The sequence below is a fragment of the Ornithodoros turicata genome, chromosome 4 (assembly GCF_037126465.1).
Source record: "Ornithodoros turicata isolate Travis chromosome 4, ASM3712646v1, whole genome shotgun sequence".
Taxonomy (NCBI): Eukaryota; Metazoa; Arthropoda; class Arachnida; order Ixodida; family Argasidae; genus Ornithodoros; species Ornithodoros turicata.
In genome coordinates this window covers 1,986,990-2,009,719 of record NC_088204.1, presented here as the reverse complement: position 1 = coordinate 2,009,719, position 22,730 = coordinate 1,986,990, and the positions used below count along the sequence as shown (strand labels likewise).

The window sequence follows — 22,730 nt, the reverse complement described above, 5'->3', positions numbered from 1 at the left end:
TTCTGTAGTACCCTATTGTTTGCACATGTGCAGTGTGTCCCAGATCAACAGTTATTGTGCATCTACTGTGGTGTTTGCACACTTTGTAATGGCCAAAGTTCACAAAGAAAGGTGTTCTCTGTTTCCAGCCAGACTTCATTTCCTACTAACGTAACTTCTGACAATATCTGAGCTGCCCCTACAGGTAACACCACTTAAAAGGCCCCCTACACTTGAAGTGGATGACACTCAAATTGTGATTTTAACCTCGCAGAAAGTTACTGACTGACTTGGCTGACTTTATCTGTAGTACGCCTAATGAACTGCGGAAACTGAATAAATAGCCTGATATTTGGTAACACGCTAGCTCCACGTTGAGGTAATGTGTAAGGTTGAAATACAAATACAAATAGCTCACAAATTTTTATTGCATCATTTTAATACCTGAATTTAATTTAATTCAGCAGAAGGGAAAACGACTGGTTCAGCTAAGTAGAGAAAACACATCTTGGGGAGTTTGACCATCACAGAGTGCATAAAAACAAGCAGCAGGAGGTGGTAAAAAAGGTACACAGGTGGTAAAGATATACCTTGGGACACCCTGTTCATTGCTATGTAGTCGTAACTGTGCTTGTCTTGAAGACCACCGAGAACCAAACATTTTGCTTCTTAATTTTATGTGTGGCATGACGTAGTGTGATTTGCTTGTTGTTTGCTAGAAGCATGGTATGCACAGTTTTAAGTGTCACTCACAATAGTTTGATATATTAGAAGCAGCTCATTATGAGTTCAAGCATGTGTTCTTTTCTGTAATGCAGTAGTGACTTGATGGAGTATTGCTTTCTAATGTGTAGGTCTTCCTTTTCTCTTTTACATCTGTCAAGCTTAAGTGTTGTAATTTTGTCTTAAATTGGAGAAGATTGAGTGTTACTTGCACACTTGGGTACAGTGAAGTTAGCTTTTTAAGCTCTCATAAATAACAATTGAGTCAATTCAGGCTGAAAAAAAAAAAAAAAAATTAGTGACCTCTAGTGTGTACTGCACATATTTCTTTCATTTTTAATGTAGCTCACTCTCCTACACTGCACTATATTTGGAGCACATTGTTTCGACATTCGCGAGACAAATTCTGCTTGGCACTAGGCAGCAACTGACCCAGATGATCGAAATTGGGCGGATATTAGTACCTCAAAAAGCCAGGTTCGACAAATGCCTGTTTTGAAACCGTGTGCAGTGCTGCGTGGTTCAATTTTGATGCAGTAGATAAATAAATCGTGAAGGCTCACTAAACGCGTATGTAAGTAAGCACGACCAGCTTGTCTACTGTCCATGTGTATGTTACTTTTGAGTGACGCCTCCGCAAACGAACACGACTTTATTTACTGTTCTGCCCCCCTTCCTTTTAGACAAGACGGTAGCACTCCTCCGGTGCAGGAGTCATACTCACTAAATTATCACACGACCACTTCGACAAACGGCCACCCGATAGGCGACGGCGACCACTCACCAAACGCATCTAAGCTTGCAGTGCCTGGAGAAAATGCTCAGCTTGTAAGCAGAACAACGCAACAGACAAAGACTCAACAAGTAAGATGCTCCTTCTGATGCAGTGGAGTTGCATTGCTCCATTAACTCCATATTACGGATTAACGGAAGTGTGAATGTAGAGTAAAAGTCGCCAAATTTTGTGCTAGTTGCTACATAACTAATTATGAGGTGCAGGAGCTTTGTGGTACATAGTATGCTGAGTGTAATGAGACTTTTTTTTTCAGGTAAAGACGGTCACAAAGGTAATAAAAACTCGAGAAATACGCCACATCGGACCAGATGGTCAGCCGCTGGATTATAATCCGTACGGAACGCACGGTATGCCAATGGGAGGACCGGAATACGTAACGTACCCATACACTAATGCGCAGGAGAACACGCATGGATACGGAGCCTATGACCCAGGTACCCAAACGTAGTGTATTTAAAAACACCGAAAAATGTAGTATGAAGGCTAGCCATATTTTTTAATGTTGCTTATGACGTAGCAAAATGCTGCGAGGCAAAATATCTTTTCAGAACACGATTAAACGTCAAATTTGCGATAGCTCTTTTTTTTTTTTTTTAAAGCGACTCGTTTCAAACGTAGGTGAGCCACCGAGCCCCTCTAGCCAAGTGGGGCCGTCCCACGGCTACGACTACGGGACGTACAGCTCCTACCTTCCTCCCGGTCCCGGTTACCGGGACTATGATTACCGTGGCTATCCCGGACGGGATCCCACGCCCACGTCCGCGGTCTCGGAGTCCCCGCCCCCTCACCACGCCATGCCCCAGGCTGCTAGGGGGACGACCCCACTGACGGTGGCACCCGAAGAGTACAACCACCAGCCTTCGGGCTACGATGAGCTCGATGGGACGCTAGCGGTGCCTCCCAGGGGTTCGGCATCGGAAAGATACAGGAGCACTCCGTCTCCTGCGCCTCATCCCGATCGTTACGGTGTGGAAAGTCTCTTATTTTTTTCTCTCTCTCGCCTCTGTGTAGCGCAGGGTCTTTCAGCGAGCCACGGAAAAAGTTACTTTAAAAAGTAGTTACGTTATGGGTACGCATGGGACGCAAAACAGTTGATCTGGCCAGCCGATCAGCACCCGCTCCAATCACCTCCATCGTTCCAAAGAATGTCGCCCTCTGGCGTGAATGAGCGTTGTCCTCCCTGCGCTTCTGATGCGCGTAGATTCTCTAATTAATGAGTTAATTAATTTAAGGTAATTAGTCGTCTAGTAGTAACATATTCTCTGAGAGAATGTCCGCCTGGATGTATTGCCTGCCTGCAAGAACTGTATCTGTGCTGCAGTCGTAGCTTTTCAGTAAAATAATTTGTAATGAATAAAAAAAAACACATTGTATTTATTTGTGAAAAAAGCATATTTGGGGATGAAACTTAGGTAGAAGTCCGTGACGAAACATGAGCCTCAACCTCATTCCGACTTGACCCAACTTGAACCATCCTGTACATGGGGTACTCTTATTTCAACTTATTTCATCCGCTCATTCCAACGTGAAGGTACTTACGGCTACATGGGAAATCCCGGTGCAACTTCCCCAGCCTACGGCCCCTATGAAGGAGCCCCACAGGGCTACCTTGACCGTAGACCGAGCTACGATGAGCACCCTCCAGGCAGGGGAGCCATGGGCCCCTATCCTCCTCATGCAGTGTTTGAGGAAGAAGAGGCGTTGGACGGCCAATTACCTCCTAGGAATTACGGTCCCATGGACGGAGATCCTCGTGGTATGTAGCACGGGTGCAGGTGATGGACAGGTTGGTCGTTCACCGATAAACTTGTGCGTAGGAGCAGGCGACGTTCGGTGGAGGGATCCGGACTTGCACGAGGTGATTGAGTTTCTCGGACATCCAAACAGCGTTGTCCGCGCCAATGCGGCGGCTTATCTACAGCATTTGTGCTACATGGATGATAACATGAAGCAGAAGACGCGGTAAGTGTGTTGTGGGAGGCATATGGCATGTTGGGCATAGTCGCGTATCTAAATTGTATATGGTATCTTATATTTATACGAGACATATAGTCGACAGATGTAATAGTGCGTTTTCAGCAATCTCACTTCTCTCGGGTATGTACTTTTAAGTGGGAATGTGGGTGGAAATCTGAACATTTAAGCTTTTGTTTTACAACTCAGCATGCTCAGCAAAGGTAGTGTTTTCTATTTCATGAAATGGTATGTGTATTACGTACATGTCTTTTATTGAGCAATATTGATGCGGGACTTAATTTTTAGTTTGAATATGCACACTTTGTAGGTTTTAGGGATCCCGGGAATTATAATTGTTTGCTCGTACATCCAAAGATGAAATGTAGCGTCGCAGATATCCTGTTTTTTGCCACTCTTATCATCTTCTGTCCCACGACTTGTCTAGTCTCTTACTTGGATACTTGTCCCTGAATCTTCCATGTATAGCCATACTCAGTCATTTGTCAATGGGAAATGTTTAACCTTTTCCCCAGAGCTCTCGGAGGAATTCCTCTCCTTATTGAGCTCTTGGACCAAGAAATACCAGAAATTCAAAGAAATGCTTGCGGTGCTTTGAGGAATGTTTCTTACGGGAGGCAGAATGACGAGAATAAGGTAACTTTTTCGTCCCCTTTGTCGAGATGTGCAGTTCTTTCTATATGTATTTTTGAAATTGGGTCTTGTGATTGGTTCTCTGCAGAGAGCGATCAGGAATGCCGGTGGCATCCCCGCCCTGATACGTCTTCTTAGGAAGACCCCGGACAATGAAATTCGGGAGTTGGTGACGGGCGTCCTGTGGAACCTTTCCTCGTGTGAGGTATGAATGTGGAGTAGTCAAACGTGAGGGTTTCCAGGCCTGAGCAGACATAATATGCACACGTTCCTTGACGGTTACATACGTAGGGCCCTCGGTTTTTGGGTAAAACCTGATAAAGCCCCTTTTTATCTCGCCAACTGATCAGCTCCTACACCAATCAGCTCCATCGCTCCAAAGCACGTGGCCCTCTCACGTGGATTGCCTGTTGTTCTTTTCTGTGCTCGAAACATGTGTAGTTCTTGTTTTGCTCAACTGCAAAAACGACACCTATTTTGCTCTGCTAGTTCTTTTTTTTTTAGAAAAATTCTGTAACGAATAAAAAAAAAAAACACCCTGTATATGCATATGAGGATGGCTACTTTTTTGTTTGTCCACACTGACTGTTTGCATAAGGGCAGCTCAAGCTTTCCAAATGGGCCATTACATTGCGAAATATGATCTCGACTCACCTTATTTTGTTCATCTCAATCTGTTCATCTTATTTATCGTTTGTCTTAGCTCTTCTTATTTACGTTTTAGTCTCGTGTGCCTTGTTCCCTTTGTCTCGTTTATACCTGTAATCTTATCTAGCATTTTCTTGGACTAGGTGTTGTCAGTGTTATCTAATTGGTCAGTATGTTTGTGCAGGAACTGAAGCGACCAATAATAGATGACGCTCTGCCAGTGCTAGTGAACCACGTCATTATACCCCTTTCTGGCTGGGACCGAAATCGAGATCGAGCCGACCACAATAAACCCCAAGAGATCTACTGGACTATTGTCTTTAGAAATGCTAGTGGTGTGTTGAGGTAAGCCCTCATCATCATTAAGCCCTCATTGGCTTTTATCATTTAGCTTAACAAAACTTTGCGTTACCCTCATTTTTAGAAATGTGAGCTCTGCCGGTGAGTTTGCCCGCAAGCGCCTGCGTGAGTGTGAGGGACTGTGTGATGCGCTTCTGCACCTGCTGCGTGCTGCTGTGCGGAAGAACGACATCGACAACAAGAGTGTGGAGAACTGTGTGTGCATCCTTCGTAACCTCTCATATCGCTGCCAAGAAGTGGAGGACCCAGAGTACGACAAGCATGCACCCACCCTCCATGCGCCTCCCTCACGAGCAGCTGGTGCTGCTCTAAAAGGTATTTTAGCGGTGCTCTCGTACGTGCATCGAGGCCTACACTTGGTGCTCTTGCAGAGTAAATGGGGTACTCCTTGTGTACCACCTTTAGAGCCTGAAGTTTTAGGGTTGAACCCGATTCTTCCCCGAATTTGCGCCCCGAATTGAAGGTTGCCTCTTTAGGGTGAAACCCAATACACAAAAACGCGATTCAACGAATGGGCGCCGCCATTAGTGCTGCCACCCCGTGGTAGTCATAGGAACTGTGCACATCTGGACTGCCGTTTGCCGAGTTCCTTCATTTTCCCGTGTGTGTTTTCGTTCATTTTCGTGTCCGTTCATGTTCATTTCATGCCGTTTCATTTTCTCCCGCTCGGGAACCTGTGTAGAAAAGATATCTTCACGTGAACAAGTGTGCATATCGCACGCGGAAGCAAGCAGTCTTCTTTTTCCGTGATGTTTCGAACATTGATACGGTACTCCGATGTTGCCCAGATGACTAGTTATAGGGAATGTTACATTTTTATCAATCATACTCATTAATGTCATTAAAGACGGCGACCACCAGTATTCATCCCAATGGGAAGAGTGATTTTGGCAGTCCACCCCCGTTGTGTCGTCGCTGGGAACGAGGCTAAAGAGCGCACACAGACTGGTGGTTTGAGAGTGACGCGACAAGGTCTATATTTACCCGGCAAATTGCCCTCACTGAGAAGTCCGTAGGAATGCACACTTAGCTTGTTTGGCAGCGAATGCAGTTACATCACAGCGTGTACCAATCCAGTACAGTTAGTTCGAGTAACTGAGCCCGATTTCTCCCCGAATTTAGCGTACTGGAAGCTTTTCCACCCGAATTCGCACGAATTTAGAGCGCATGTTTATTTACCCGATTTTTACCCTCCGAATTTAGAAAAAAATATATCCCGAAAACTTCAGGCTCTAACTATCTTTAGGGCCTCACTTTTTCGGGTTATATTTTCGAGCGAAATCGGGGAGGGTCGTATTTTGCTTCGGCGATTCGGGTGTAATCGGGTTGAAACTGAACCTGATTCAATCTAATTCTGGTTGAATCGCGTTAGATCAGGCGTAAAACTTTGGTTATCTTCGGCATAGGACACGACACACCGCCCGTGCGTGCAGGGTATCGATATTTTAGTAAGAGGCAGCAGGGTCCCTGCTTTGACAGTTTGTATGCATATATATTTTTTTTGTATTTTGGTTTGTATAGCATATTTATCCAGTTACAACATAGTTTCCAAAGTTGTGTGTTATGTGTAGGGCCTGACTTTTTAGGGTTAAACCCGTATCCGCCCGATATTTACCCCCCGAACGAAATCTGTAAAATCCGGGTTTAACCCGAATCTACCCGAAAACATCCTGGTCGTGTGGCACACTCATAAGCGTGCATTAAAATAAAGTTTGATAACATTGCTAAACATTAGTTCCATGTTAACACAAATTTTTATTAAACAAAAAAAAATCCCCCGAATACACCCGAATTCCTGACGACAGAATATGCCGTAACGGGATTTAACCCGAATACACCCGAATTTTCGAATGAAAAATATCACCCGATATTTACCCCCCGAATTTGGCCAAAAATAAAACCCGAAAAAGTCAGGCCCTAGTTATGTGTTATGACTTCGGATTCCCCTGGTCCAGCAGTTTTAGGGAAACACCAGGTTAAATTTTGTTTGTCCTGATTTGAATCTGAAGGTAAATATCGGGCATAATCGGGTATAACCCTAAAAAATCAGGCCCTAACCACCTTTATGGCTAAATATTTGTGAATTGTGAATAGGTATTGGTGCCCTTCGTGAGTTTCTGTGTAGACGACATAAAAATGCTCCCCTTTCGCTTACCCTCATGAGCAGTGTAATCTAACCAAGATTTAATTTACGCGAGTGGATGACCGTGTTCACCCTTCTTCGATATAATCTGGACAGAATTTCTCATATTTTGGATAAAATATTTTATTATTCAAGAACAAGCATGTACTTTCATAGGTACCGTATTTTACCACATACGATGCGAGGTTTTTTTTACCTAAAAAATGGGCATATGAGTATATTATATGTGGGCTCTTGGAAGGCATTTGCTTTCTGTCTGCTTCTGTAGAGCATCTTCAGTTTGTAGTAACTAGTGTTCTTGTAGTAGAATGCAAAAGTCCTGCATCGTACTGCTTGCGGGTTTGCAGTAGCTTTTCTCCCATGGGCAGTGAAAATGTCACTTTGCGTCATACGCGAGTTTGTATTATATGCGGTCAAATTGGTTAGAGGATACATTTAAATGTGGTGGTGTCCAACAAACTACCACAAATTACTACATATGCTACACTAGTATTTATTTTTAAAGTGATAGAAACTTGCTGAGCTTCAACCTGAAGCAGTGACATCTGCATTTTGTTAAATTTCTTGGATGTGTTTCACCTTGGTGAAGTACCATTTCAATTAACTTCCTTAAGGGTGCCCACATGTTTACTGTAGCAAAGTTTATCTCTAACATGGGTGTTGGAAAGAGATAATGAGGGTATGCCTGGTGCATTAGTGGGTGACAGCTTGGGCTGCTTTGGTGCCAAAAAGAAGAAGGATGCCCTGGAGAAACAAAAGAAGGAATCTGGTACCCCAAGTGCATCTGCTGCGTCCCCGCGGCCGCAGACAGACCCTGCCTCGGGGATGGAACTTCTGTGGCAGCCTGAAGTGGTTCAGCCCTACCTAGCTCTGCTCTCAGAGTGCTCCAATCCTGAAACGTTAGAAGCAGCAGCAGGTGCAATACAGAATTTGGCAGCTTGCTATTGGCAGGTGAGTGGATTGGCAGTTTTCCCTCTCCCCATCGGTGTTAAACCCTATGCATATTATTTAGATTTGACTTGACCTTTACTTGACTGTTACCTATGCTTGTTCGTTACTTACTACCTGTTTGGTTATTTGGCTGTTATTTCGTTAGTCTGATGTTCTTAAAGGGGGCACCAAAATGCCCACCACAAGTTCATTTTAAATTACGTTAAAGGCTGCGTTTATTTCATAGGGGGCTTTGTTACTCAAAATTCCCACTTAGTTACGAAAATTACACGTTTCTCTCGGCACCCCCCTGTGACTATTGCTTAAATTTGCGAATCGGGAAGTTGCACTGTCGGATATGCATGGCCCATTGCAGAGTGCTTTCGCTATAAAGAAATAGTGCGACTGGTAAAATGAAATAATGTCGTTCTGTAGCACCTGCTGGTGAGATTTACGGATAATTCGCTGCATCGGAACATTTCTCGTAAATGTAACCAGTAGCAGTTAAGCGAGTCATTTTTAAAATGTAGCAATGCGCATGAAGTGGCAGGCGTGTACGAGACCACGGGTGGACTAGGTTCGAAACTCATACATGTTATGTTACCCGTTTGGCTGCAGCCGTTCGTGCGTCTTGAGGATCTGATTGGCCATCGACGACGGCGGTAATTTCGTGGATGTTTCGGCAGGGTTCTTGTGACAAATGGAAGCGCTAAGTAAAGTAATTTCGGTTGCGTAGTGATTTTTGGAACTCGAGCATTCATCTGAGAACCAGTTGTTTTTGCATTTTAGTGCCCCTTCAAAAGCAAATATTTTGTTAGCCCCGCGCACATTTTCTGAATAAATACTGTAATGTGATTTTCATTGCCTGAGGAATATGTACTGCCTTAAAAGGGTTGTGACACACTGACGGGAAAATATATAATTATTCTGCTTCATGTCATTCCCGTCATTCCTATTGGTTCTCGAAGTGCTGCGATCTCGCCCGTAGCTGACTCACTGGTGGAAATGCCTGCCGTGACGTCACTACTGGATGAGTTTTGGTATTCATGGCGATAATGTTATTCGCATCTGCTACCCTATTTTCTGCAAAACTTGGAACGTAGTTTCACACTGGTGCATGTAACTGTCATTTTCATTTATCCAGCATATCTTGGGGAAACGTGTCACAACCCCTTTAAGCATCCATACAAGAAATCTGGTTGCTTTTCGGTTCGACCAAGTTCTCTTGTGCAAAGTTGGACATGGTTCCCACTGGTCCTTAAAAAACCTTCAATGCCCTGGAATTTGAAATTGCCATTTTCAAAGTCTACGAAACCCTAGAATTTTTGCAGTCCTTGGGAACACTTTGGGTTTTTGCTTTTAGTTTTTCTCGTTGTCACGGGGCTGCTAGTGCAGATCCAGCTTACCCAGAGTCAAAGCCATACTTTCGAAACTGCAGGAGTTACTACTCTTTGCAGTCAGCAGTGAGAAGTTAATCTTGCTTCAACCTATTCATCTGTTTGTATTCACCATGTGTAGGCGTCCTGGGGTAGTCAGTTTGACTTTGTCGTGACTCACATCCCCATTTCTTTCTTTACCACATCATCACCATCACCACCACCAAGTTAACGGCGCCCTCAGTTATATTAATTACTCTTCCTTTCTGTCCTACGACCTTTAACATTCAGGTATCGTCAGCTATCGCTATTGTACAATTCCTGCATATTCTCTGTTGTGATACCTGTAGCTCTGAAATATTGAAGCCCTGATCATAAACTGTGTTTTATGTCCCAGACAAAAATGACGGCTGAGCCTCGAAAGACCCTTTTAACTGTTGTTCCAAAATTCAGTGGGAACCATGGTTGGAGACAGCAGAGAAGTTGTGCAGTGTATTTCCTAAGTGCAGCCGTGAGCTTGGCTAAATCCCTTTGGAGCCCTGCCAGTAAAGCGTTTTCTGTCCCACAGCCTAGCATAGACATAAGAGCAGCAGTACGGAAAGACCGAGGACTACCCGTGCTCGTAGAGCTCCTCAGGATGGAGGTGGACAGAGTCGTGTGCGCCGTCGCTACAGCGCTGCGTAACCTAGCGATGGATCAGCGGAACAAAGAACTCATAGGTGAAGACATTGTTCCATATGTTGCCGGGGCTAGATGCTTAAAAGGACCATGAAGAGATAAAAAAAAATCTGAGTTCTCGGTGGGGAATGGCTCTCAAGGATTACTTTTATCTCTCTCTCTGTCTTTTTTGTTTTGTTTTTTTCAATTATTTGCCTCGATTTCTGCCATTTTGTATTCAACGCAGGCGCAGTTAACGCGAAAAAAAAAAAAGCGTCGAGCGACCACCTGACACCCCCGTACGAGCAGCCAAATGACATTTGCATTATTTGCTCACTCTAAGGTCGCGCAAAGCCAAGGTTGCACCAGCGGGGAAGGTCACCCGCTTCTCAGCTAACATCTAGTTTCTCCGTCGGGTCGCTGTAGTCGCCTTTTTTTGGCCACGGTCTTTAGTTAATATCTCCGTTATTTTAACCAATGTTTGATTCATATTCCGCATGGTGCATGTATCGGAGGAGAGGAATGCATTACATATGCTTATAGAGGTGTCAGTGATGTCTTCATGGTCCCTTTAATCGCAGTTCTGTTGGAGGCAGTCTTGGGCAGTGACTATGGCCGTTTACATGGGCGTGGTAGAAGCGTACTGAGTCTGAGCGTTTGCATGGGCTGCTCCCAGCAGGTAGGAAAGAGGGGGCGAGGCTCGAAAATGAGTTGGAGGAAAGAAGGATTTGACGTTTCCTCCAGACTTGAGAAGTAACCTCGTTACAAGTAACTAGCTTTTTGAGAAATTAACTAGGGACTAGCTTATCACCTTCCCAAGATAGTAGCTTTCAACTCCAACTAGTTGCTTGCTACAGTGACTATAGTTACGGTAAATAATTACTTTCCTCGAGAATTGCGTGCCTTCTGTAATATTTGTTGCAGCTGTTTATATTTTATTTCACCGATGTTGCGAGCAATATTCATGGCTCAGTACTTGTCATTAATTTATTTATTTTACCTTCGGGGCCGTAGCAGTATTTGCTCTGAACTATATTTTCCTCTCATAAGAAAAATCATTCACCAGTATAGATAGATAAGTTTTACTTTCCATTACGCAATATGCATAGAAATCTGTAGAGCGCCACCTACTGGAAGGAACTGAGTGCGCACCGAGGTGTTTACATGGGCATTACCGACCGAGCCGAGCCGACTCGATCCACCCCTCGGAGGCGAACCGAATCAGCACACCTTTGGTAGTGCTCTGAGGCGTTCGCATGAGCTAACTGGGTTCGCTCGAAGCGGTCTCACGTAAACGGGGGCTTAAGTGCCGAGCAACTTTGTGAATACTTTCTTATTTTTGTTGCAAGTTGCTGTTCAAGGAAACTAATTTGGAACTAGCTAGCTAGCTACGATTTTTGTAGAAAATAGCTGTAAGATGTAACCGTAAGGGAATAACTCTGGTAGCGCCATATTTTTGCAGCGTCAGTCCCCAATTACCGCTTTGTCGTGCCTACGTGACAGGGTGCTAGGTATGTCATGGCAGCACATTCGAGGTCACGCTGCTCCTCACAAGGCTGATGTTTCGAAATTCTTCCATAAATTGATTTGTGCAGCGATAAAACGGTGTTCAGCGAAAATGTTTTTTCTGGTTGCTCCCGATTAGACTGCTTGATTAACTGAGCAGGGATTTGAGGAATCTTAAAGGTCATTGCACGGCTCCTTTAAGTATAGTAATGATCTTGTCGGGTACTTGCAGTCACTGTACGAGCTCTGAAATGAACTTTTTGAGAGTTGCTGTTTTCCTTTCCTAAATGTTATCTGCACCGTAACTATGCTACCTGCTAACTGTGTCTGTCACTACTTACACATAGAAAACAAAACTCTTCGTAACTATAACCGACTCACTATTCAAGCTACCCGTAACTAGCTTTGAAGTAACGCACCCACGGCTGGTTGCAGGCAAGTATGCCATGAGCGACCTGGTTCAAAAGCTGCCGAACGGCAACCCCCAGCACGATATGGGCACATCGGATGACACCATTGCCGCTGTGTTGGCCACACTAAACGAGGTCATAGTGAAAAACAGCGACTTTGCCCGTTCCTTGCTGGAGGCCGGCGGCGTCACAAGGCTCACGTACATCACGAAGCAGAAGGGACACTTTTCGCCCAGGGTGGTCAAATTCACGTCGCAGGTGAGCTTCCTTTTTTTCTCACTTTTGGCAGGGAGCTAGCGTTACGGCACTTCCCCAGTTAGTAACAAAAATTTCAGCAGTGTGTGTGTGTGTGAGGTCAGTTCCACCGACATGTAGTACTTCTGCATTTGGAAACGAGCGGGTTGAAGCAGGGTAGTTGGTCGAAGCACGTACTAAAGTAAAAACTGATGCGAAAGGACGCGGGTTAAGACAGTGATCGACGGATAGACATGCAGACTCGCGACTAGCGAAAGTTTTTACCGCCTTAACCCGCTTCGCCGCGTCCCTTTGCTGCAGTTTTTGCTTTAGTCTCCATTTGTCACTCTGGCGATTTCCTGCCCCTGCAAGTGTCCTGGAAGGCTAAGACATACCGTGGGGAGGTTACTTGCAGTCGCATGAAATGAAACTGAGCAGATTATCTGTCATTTTATAGTTGCGGCAGAACGTGAATTATACAAATCTCTCCGAGCATCAGACAATATTTTTGTTATCATCCAAACTTAGTGTCATCGAAAGTGTTGATGCCGTGCTGATGAAATGTTAAGGTACTGGCTTTCTTTCTTTTTCAATGCATATCTAGGGTCTGTTTTCTTAGGGTTATACCCGATTAGGCCCAATATTTACCCCCAATTCAAATCGGCAGTACCAAGCTTTGACCCGATAATTTCCCCGAAAACTGCTGGGCCAGGGGTTGGGAAGTCGTAACAACTAGCACAGGACTTTGGAAACTGCGTTGTAAATGCATAAATATGCTTATACAAACTGTCAAACAGAGACCCTCTTAGATGTATGGACTAAATATGGATATGTGTGTACTGGTGTGGCATGTGTTCTATGCTGAGTACACCAAAGATTTACACCCGGTTAAATCTGATTCAACCAGAATCGGGTTGAATCGAGCTGAGTTCAACCCGGTTATGCCCGAATTATTGAGGCGAAACATAACCTGACGCCGATACCCCCCCGGATGTTGCTGAAAAATCTAACGCCAAGAAACCAGGCCCTATGCATGTCCTGGGGTTGGGTCAGCTGTATCACTAATATTCTACTCTGTGCATGATTTTTATGTGGCCAGTGACTGTATACATGTAGCTGAGCAGGTACATTGTCTTTCCAGCTGTTATTTAACATGTGGCAGCACGTAGAGCTGCGAGAAGCCTACAAGAATGCTGGCTGGAGGGAATATCACTTCACCACACGGACTCTGGTGGCGCGAAATGCCTCCTCACCAATGTCAAGTGCCAACAACACCCTGAGTCGACCAATCAGCTCCCAGGGAGGCACTCGATACGAGGACCGCACCCTGCCGCGTGTTGCTCGCGAACTCAACCAGCCTCCAGGTACGACACTTTTATCTCTCCGCCTCACGATCCATTGTGAGTGGCACAAAATGTCATTCGTGATGGCTGCAGAACCTTTCTGGTAATTGATATTTTTGAATTCTACAAAATTTCGAAGTAACAAAGTAGTTAAATGGCTGAAACACGATTAAGAGCTTGGTGACAGCAACACACTATAACACCTTTTACCAACTGAGAGCTTTATTTCAGCAACAAACATTCCTTTTGTCCCTCTGCTTGAGCAAATTTGTGTCGAGCTGCCCAAAGCTGCTAAACTTGCTGTTCATTTTGTGGTCTGTAATGACTGAACAACTTAAATTATTAAATCATTTTCAATTTGGTTGTTGACTGCACCCTTAAGCTATCTCCAGTGGGTTACAATGCCAATATTAAGTTACATTTTTTTTTTCTTCCTCTTTCAGTGAACATGCCGTACAGCCGGGTGAGTGGTTAACAGCTTTTTCAACAGTTCTGCACGTACACAACAGTCGTGTATTCATTGAGATTGTGTGTATTCTTTGCTCAGTCTGAGGAACTTCCGTTGAGTGAACTGAGTCACGCGATGGAACCTCAACCTGGGTCGCCGCAGCAACACGTCCCTCAACAACCGCAGCAGCTCCACAGACCTCCCGTTGGTGGTGTCCCAATCTTTCCTCCGGGGCCTGTAAGTGAAATTGCGTTGAAGACAAACACTGAAGTGCTTCTTTGCGTGGAGCACTCGCGGAATAATACGCGGCAGTATCTAATCTCAGAGTCGAATTCGTCTCACAAATGCGAGAGATAAACGTTGGATGCTATTTGTCATTTACGTGTAATGATTTCACATAGACCGATATCAATATCGTAACTCCACTACCATAATGTGTTGCTGCTTACGTATTGGAGGGGTCATTTGAGCTAACATAAAAGTCAACTGATATGATGAGACACACTTGCTTTCTATGTATTGTTTGTCTTGTGAAGTACAGTATTGTTCAGTGAGAGTAGACGTTGCGGATCTATAATGCAGTGATGGCCAGTAGTTAACTACATGTAGTTAAACTACCTGATTGTAGTTAAAAAGTAGTTATCAACTACTTGCAGAAATGTAGTGGCAACTACTAGTTAAACTACTATTTCGAGTAGATAACTACAGTAGTTAGGTTACTGCAGGCGCCAACTACTTCCGATTTTGCTGCCAGCTTTACGGCACGATTGTGCTTACAACCTTTACCTTGAGCTACATGTTTCATGAGAACGGAGGTGCAGAGCAATTGTGTCGTGCATGTGTAATAAATCTTCACTTTTATCGCTGCTTGTGATTCATATTTAGGTGTCCAAGAACACTATAGAATGGGATTGGTGTTGATGGACAACGTTAAGTAGTTAAAGATGTAGTTAAAGAAGTAGTTTTAACTACCTCCACTGAAAAGTAGTTGAACTACTAGTTAAACTACTCCATTGCGAAGTAGTTAGTAGTTACAGTTAAACTACTGTAGAAGTAGTTAGTGGCCATCACTGCTATAACACAGTCTGTGTTGCTGTTCAGCGTGTTCTTGCACTTCTTTGGCATGCTGCAGCTGTAAAGCCAAAGTAATTCCGGGAACTTATCTGGCTTAATTTGATTTGAGGGGTAGCTACTGGACTGTACTCGAAACAATCATTTCCTGTGTGGTAAACAATCTTCTTGCATTTATACTAACAGTACATATCAGTAAACCTAAACTGCTATGTCTTAAGACGGTTAACAAATATATTTGCTGCTATGTTGTTAGATTAAGTCATGCTTTGCAATTCTTTCTGATGCTAATGAGCTTGCTCTTCCTCCTGTAACCAATGCTTTCCTGTTGCTTGTAGCCTCCTGGCTTCTAACAACTTCCTGACCTGGTCTTACACTCCTTTATATGAAATCTGGTGGGTGCCTACAATGCCTTTGCATGCCACTTTGATTCCTCTACATGCATTCAGTGGTGTCCACCCTTACCATGTTTTGTCCAGCTGTGTGAATAACCTTGCATACGCACATAACTACATACTAACTACGCAGCCTACACATATAGCCGCTGGCTGGTTTTTCCGATGGAACTGTTGGCACCGTCAACTGCACCGTAGAGTCCCTGTATTTCCATTTTCAGTATTTGGACTATTTCTTGAAAGAACAGCTCTTGATCTTTCGTACGTATTTCAGCTTGAACGTGTTTGGTTTTTCTGACCACCCTTTCTCCCTAAAGATGGAGGCACTTTAGCACAGAACCCAATACAGTGTAGTCCCGTTAATATGAACTCGCTTAATTTCGAACTGACACTCTGGTCGCATCAAAGTCGTGTGTATTTGACAACGTCCGGTGGTCTGATCGTTTGAACGTGTGCAACGGTTTATTCGAACGGGATTTCATGGCTGTCACTTTGAGCTCATTTTGAGACATCTACGCAGCTGGAATGTACCATATTTATGTGGATCATTGTGCATTTTTTTCTCCCCAAAAAGGTTCTGGGTGCGCAAATTGCGTGGAAACATTACCTACGATATTCAAACGAGACTATAATCCTAAAATTAAATAGTACACCGGTCATGTGGTCTCCCGGTAGAGCCGGTAGTCACGTTTTTACAGCATTGCACAAGCACGAGAACAGTAGTGGTCGACTATCCCTGTGTTTGCTGGCAGAAGCCTTGCGACACGCGAAACAACAGTAACGCTGCGCCATCTGTTAGGCATGAGCAGAGGCTTGGGAAGTGCCCGGCCTCCGCGTCCTCCTATTGGCCGGCATCCAGAAGGCGGAGTCTCCCTCGCTTTTGGTCAGCAAACGCAAGGCTAGTCCGAGATGCTACTGCAGTCGGTGCACTGACAATCGAAAGCATGCCATGCCTGCCAACTTTGTCACGTTTGTTGTAAGTTCATAGCATCTGTCCAGCATTCCTTTCCACTTTTGTTTTGTAGTTAAAGTGACAGTATCGTTCATCGTGTCAGTGGACCATTGTCTGACTGCGTGGTGCGAACTGGCGCTGTTAATAATTATGATGCGGGTACACAGAGAAGGCGTGGCGAGAAACGCATGGTATGAGGAAACTGATCACAAGAGGCGCTGGGCCAGATACCTGTACGTAAAACCGTGGGTGCGCAAATTATGCGATTTTTTTGTGCCAAACTAGGGGTGCGCAAATTATGCACGTAAATATGGCACTAAGAAGTAGTACCTCATATGAGTGAACATGCAGATCAAAGCACTCTGTCGTCTGCTAATGTGTCATCTGCTATCGCGTAGATGCAGCCTGTGGTGCCACCAGGCATTACAGCTTTTCTGTAAATTTGAGTTTCTGCACCAGTTTCCTAATGCAGCACTCCAAAATTTTTTCGTACACCTATAAAGCTGGCCTGTATTTACCAATTAAAGCGTCTTTTTGACCCACCAATGCTCTGCCCTCAAAGCTCTTTTGACCTTGGTGATGAAACTCCCCATTCATCATCTAGAAATAAAGTTGTTGTTGTTGTTTCTCTTGAAAGCGACGTAAATTAGCTTACATCATTATTACATATTACATAGATCCATTCAATTATTCGCAGTAAGTTGGAAGGAGTGACTGTACCGATATAGAACTTTAGTGGATACGATGTATGGTTGAGCTCGTGAAAGGCCAGTATTCATTGTTTTATTGTCATTACAAACCCCAAACTTTATCTTGGGCAACCCTGTATATCTGGTAACATTATGGCAGTAATACTGTTTAGGTTAAAGACATTCGGTGCTGAGTTCAACACTCTTGCAGTTGCGGTACAGTTGATCCGACAATTCCTTTGAAAAGTAAGTTCTTTTTAGTAGTACAAGTAGTACGCTCTTAGCAGTAAACAACTGTCAGGTTTATCTTTGTACACCCTGAGCTCTTCGCACCATTCTTGTTTGGGAACATGTTATATATGCTGCACGTTGAAACCACGCACTTGTGCTGCGCAGTTTCCTTATCCTGCTTCACATTTGCACTCGCTTGAAGTGCTGCACACACGTATGATGACAGTGTTTGTTCTGTGCTCTCTCTGCACCATGTGCTCTTTCTATCAGTGATGGGAGTACTGTGCCAATCACGGGGTGCATTTGTGCCAAAGCGCGGAGCAGGCGACTGCTTCGCTGTTCGCGGAGGTTGCACACGGCACAGGAAAACTAAAACCTGAAGTAAGCGTGAGAAGGAGCTGCTGCAGCGACTTCCTAGCCTGCTAATCTGCCGAAGCTGATGCCAGCTAGGCCTTAGCCTAGCCAAGCAGTCTTTTGACACACATGTGCACCATCACATTGACGTTGCAACGATTGTGCTGTTCGTTTTGTGTTGCCTGTTGTGTTTTCCCCAAGCTCAGACATATTGCCAACGTCAAGTATACACCAACCAGCTTTCATTTTGCTTCTATGCTCATCGAACGGTGCGAATTATTGGATGCGGAAATACGTTGGTCTTACGGGGAGTTTGACAGTGCCAACAGTTTTGTCAGAGAAATAGGAAAGTCCAAATTGTCGGTCAGCGACTACATACATGCGATTGAAGGGAGGGAAGGATTTGACGAAACTTTTGTATTTCGCCACATTGAATGGGATCAGTCTGACATGATTTGTTTGTTGTACGTGCATGTAGGCCTTAACCGTGGGGCACTGTCAGTGTCTCTGGAAGGCCAAACGAGCCTAATTTGTGGGCCCTTTTTTTCTTTAGCCACAAATGCCACCTGAGCCTGTGTATGCCCAGGTGAGCAAGAAGAAGGAGCGGCAGAACGACCAACCTCCGTACTACCTGCCCCTCGACCAGCAAAACGCCGCGGGGGACTCTTGGGTCTGATTTTGCGTGCCGGGGGAATGCCGGTGGTGCCGAGATTGAGCCTCTCGCCCTTCGCTCCTCGTGGCCAGAGCAGAAGAGCTGGAAACCAAAGTAATGCCCTTTCGTTTTTCACGGGAACGAGAAAAAAAAAAAAAAAGGACTGGCTCCAGGAGCTGGAAACCTGAGCGAAACTGGGGAAGTCAAGACCAGGTCTAAACCCAAGGAAGAGAAAGAAGAAAAAGTGTCTGTTTGCCAACCTTCTCTTTTTTTTTTCTTCTTCTTCTTTTCTTTTTATTTTTTTATTTTTTCTGCTTTCTAACAGCCATTCACACTCCCAAAAATCCTGCCAGTGCCAAGACTTTTTCGCATTGCCCACACACACACACACACACTGTCCCTTTTCCATGGTTTCGTGAGGGAACGAAGAAATAGCGTCTTTCCTGTCTGCCTCAAACTCTTCTTCTGCCACATTTTTGGGCCGTCGTTTCACGAAGGGAATGCATTTTGAACGGCAGAACCTCAGGTCATTGCTCAAAAGAAAGAAAGAAAGAAAAAGATGTGTCGCGTGTAGCTCTTCTAACCGTGAAGCTTTTTACTACTTTTAAGTAAGGATACCCCCCCGTAGAAGTTGTCCGCGCACGTGTTAGGCCTAGTAGCGTCGCTTCGACCCGTGTCCGAACACGAGGGTGGGGAAAAAAGTTTTTAGGTTGGATGAGAGGCAGCACGTACTTCAGCAAAGCTCTCTGTCATATTCAGAGGCAACCACTTTTTATTTCCATTTCAACCTTCCCAAGGTACGACAGGTTTTACGAATCTTTTTTTTCTCTCTCTCTCTCTGTTTTTAGCATTTACAAAGGCGATGCGAGCTCCACTCGGGAGTAGAGTCGTTGCAGGTGTTCGGAGATGTGCGTAATAATCCCACTTTTACTAGTATTTAAGGCCGTTGATTTGACTTGACTTTGCCCGTTGGCTATGATTTCGCTGGTAGCTATTTTTGAACGCGGACGAGCGTTGTACAGTTCGGTGTTTTATTGAAGTCGCGCATCATCCCTTTTACGATGTGCATGTGTGCGTGCGGAGAATATATCATTACATTCCAGTTTTTCTCACGAGCTTTTAGTGTAAAGTGTCGCGCCCCCTCCCCCCCCACCTTCTGTTACACATGAGCAGCTTCCTCGTTGTTAAAAAATAGAGAGTTTTGATAAGTTTTATATTTTAAAAAATGAGAGGTGTACATTATTTGATTTGTGTACATTGTACCAGTAAGACATGTAACTTCCAAAATAAAGGTGATTTTGAGGACCAAGTGTGCTGCCTACTGTCTCTGAAAAAGAATCGTGGATCACACAGGTCTACTGAATGTTCCCCACAAAAAGTTCTCGAAATTAAAATTTTATTCGCATTTTTTTTAAGGCTCCAAGCCACAATGAACGATTTCAGAGAATCCCAGTGCTCCTTGCGCACGTGTTGCATCCTGGGAGATTACTGGAACAAGGAAGGGAGAACAGTCCTTCACGTTTCGTTTTCGCTGGAGACAGGAGAAACAGTTTGGAGACCTTTTCCTCCTTTGTTATCAGCAAGTTCCCATAGTTCAAAGCGGCGCCAAGCTCCCTAGGATTTTTCCAATGTTGACTGTTGAACACTACACTGCCTCCAGTCATTTGTTCTAACCTCAGTTCCTCCATTGGTAATGTGATGTGATTCACACGACCTGCATCACATGAACTCGACCTGGGGTGTCTGTCGAAAAGACCCAACATGAGACAAAGGCAGTTGTACGTTTCCAGTGGCATCTGAAGGTGGGGGCAGGAAGGGCTGTCGCACCCCCCAAGTTTTCGCTCCGGGGGTTCCACTGTTCCCCGTCTTTCATCCGTAAGTGTAGTCAGAGACAGATTCGCTTTCAGCTCTGCTACCGTGGAATGAAAACAAACACCAGTTTAAAAAGCCCCAATAGACCTCTACCCGAGAAACGTCATCATGACGTTGGTAGACAGACTGAAACTGAAACAAATCTGAAGGGGAGGGTTGGGTTCCACGAATGGGCACTTGTTCGCTGCCTCCTATTGAAAGAAAAGTAGGACCGAACGTTGCGGCCCTTTCAGGGACCATCGTAATCCCCTCAAGACCGTGGCTTTCGGACGCGACCTTGTTCACGGCCTGCAGTCAAGTTCGGCCCTAGCTTCGAGCGTAGTTCAACTCTGCCAAATTGGTGGCGCTGTCGAACACTATGACGTCATTTGTTTACAAACAGGGAGAGGTCTATAGACGACCCTCTGTTTACGAACATGTGACGCAACGAGAAGACCGCCCAAGCAGCACAATGTACTGAAAGTCAAGTGCAATAGGGGTGGACGGGTAGGTGGAAGGCCTTGAACAGACTCGTGAAACAACAAACGTTGATAAGACACATACCGTCCACCCCTGTTGCACTCGACTTTCAGTACATTGTGCTGCTTGGGCGGTTCGGGGTAACATTTTGCTGTGGTGCGCAAGAAGCGGGATAAACGCGTCGGCTGATAGGCCGAAAAGGCTGAGTAAGGTTGATAGGTGATCGGCCAGCATGCTTTGCGCGGCTGCGAAACGTAATCGATGGCGTACGAGCGCAGGTGGTCTATATAGGTATTATTCCCCCAACTATCCTACGTGATACTGTTATGTGCAGACCCGCTGCGTGAAGAGTAGCGACACTCCATAGAGTGGCCGGAAAACGCAGATTTGTGCTCCAGCAAAGGATGTCGCCGTGTTTTTGATCAACGCAAGGAAGCATTCGTGGCTGGCTACGAAATTGCAAAATTCCCATATCGGACCCCCCTCCTGGGAACAAGGCTAACCGGAAGTCGCGCGTCCCTAGTAATAAATTGCGCTGTAATGTGCAAATTCTGTAGTGAGGTTAGGTTAGGTTAGGTCAGTACATTTTACACGCGCGGGGGGGGGTCCGGGGGGGGGGTTTTCCGAATGCCGCAAAGGAACGCACTAAAAATAAATGAAAATAAAAAACAATAAAGACACTTTTTTTCTCTTTTTCTCTCCCCCCCCCCCGCAGTTGTTCGAGACTGTGCTCACTTCCGTCTAAGCCTCGTTCCCAGGGTTAGATCGGAGGGGGTCCAATGTGGGATTTCTGGCTCACTCCTCGTGGCTAGGAAGGGAAGCTCTTATGTTGCGGCGAGGAGTCTTCAAACACGAAAGAACTGATGTTAGAGCTGATGGTAGAGCCCTGGACCGGCAATCCAGATGATGTGGGTTCGAGTCCTACAGCTGGCTAACCTTTTCAGTGACTTTCATCTTTCACCGAGTCTTCAAACAATTCATTGGTACGTTTGATGACTCGTGTGGCATATCTGCTGTCTTTGCCTGAGCCCAAACCAGAAGACTCGACGGAGCAATTTCAGTTCAGCAATACTGGCACCATTTGCAGACGAAACAATTGCACTTTTGTGGAGAACAAAAATAAAAGAAACGTGACACCGTTACAACCTCCACAGTCATCGGATTGCATGGACATCAATGGCTCCCATTTTTGCATTTGCCGCACTTCTCAACACAGAACCATGCACCGTATTGCTCTCCTCTAGGTTACGTTAGGTTTGGTTAGGGCTCCTCCCCCGGTATGAAGAACTTCTGAGGCTCCTGTTACATAGCTGTACTGTTCCTTCGCGTTGTAGCGGGCGTGGACTGGGAATTCCGTGTGCGACGACCAAAAGTACAAACGGGCGTAACACCACAGCTAATACCAAGGTCATTACGAAACGAACCAAGTGGCGAAGCAATGTACAGTTGCGCTCCCCCTTAAAGTAACGACGATGGACTAGGTTTTACCAGAGCTCTTGGCGCTCTCCGAAGGACAGTACTCGTCCTTCGTACTGCACTGTACTCGTGGGCCCACGAGAACCATGAAGATGACTTGCATAGACAGGCGGAAGGAATCTGGCAGGGACGACCAGGAGTCGGGATCAGAAGAGGCTGTCGGGCATTGACGATATGTTTCCTCGTGTTGCTCCTCTTGGTTGCTCCATACGTTACCCTCCAAAGTCCAAAACCAGAAGAAATGCTGGTCTTGCTTGTCTATTCGCTTGAAGTGGTGCTGATCTGAATGAGTAGGGCTAGTCATTTGCAGTATTAGCAGGGGCAGTAAAATGCTCGTAAAAAAGCTCGTTTTTGCATTTTAGTGCCCCTTTAAAGGGGCACGGGCAGTTGGCATTGGCCATGTGAAAACCACATTTCGG

At 45.1% G+C, this 22,730-nt stretch overlaps 1 protein-coding gene across 5 annotated transcripts in view; it reads left to right on the top strand.

Annotated features, from left to right (window-relative positions):
• LOC135390644 (plakophilin-4-like) overlaps positions 1-19,814 on the top strand; it is a 29,415-nt gene extending 9,601 nt beyond the window's left edge. For 4 of the 5 annotated variants that reach the window (XM_064620429.1, XM_064620427.1, XM_064620428.1 and 1 more), the window contains 16 exons: positions 1,386-1,566; positions 1,752-1,932; positions 2,117-2,464; positions 3,030-3,254; positions 3,316-3,460; positions 3,988-4,108; positions 4,194-4,310; positions 4,938-5,098; positions 5,178-5,428; positions 7,954-8,207; positions 10,131-10,281; positions 12,161-12,393; positions 13,511-13,733; positions 14,156-14,175; positions 14,260-14,397; positions 18,406-19,814. In XM_064620429.1, the coding sequence (XP_064476499.1) occupies positions 1,386-1,566; positions 1,752-1,932; positions 2,117-2,464; positions 3,030-3,254; positions 3,316-3,460; positions 3,988-4,108; positions 4,194-4,310; positions 4,938-5,098; positions 5,178-5,428; positions 7,954-8,207; positions 10,131-10,281; positions 12,161-12,393; positions 13,511-13,733; positions 14,156-14,175; positions 14,260-14,397; positions 18,406-18,528 (2,872 nt within the window). In that variant the 3' untranslated portion in view covers positions 18,529-19,814. Of the gene's footprint in view, positions 1-1,385; positions 1,567-1,751; positions 1,933-2,116; positions 2,465-3,029; positions 3,255-3,315; positions 3,461-3,987; positions 4,109-4,193; positions 4,311-4,937; positions 5,099-5,177; positions 5,429-7,953; positions 8,208-10,130; positions 10,282-12,160; positions 12,394-13,510; positions 13,734-14,155; positions 14,176-14,259; positions 14,398-15,569; positions 15,627-18,405 lie in introns of all 5 variants that reach the window. The other variant, XM_064620431.1, reaches the window with a different exon arrangement.
• Positions 19,815-22,730: the final 2,916 nt, after the last annotated feature.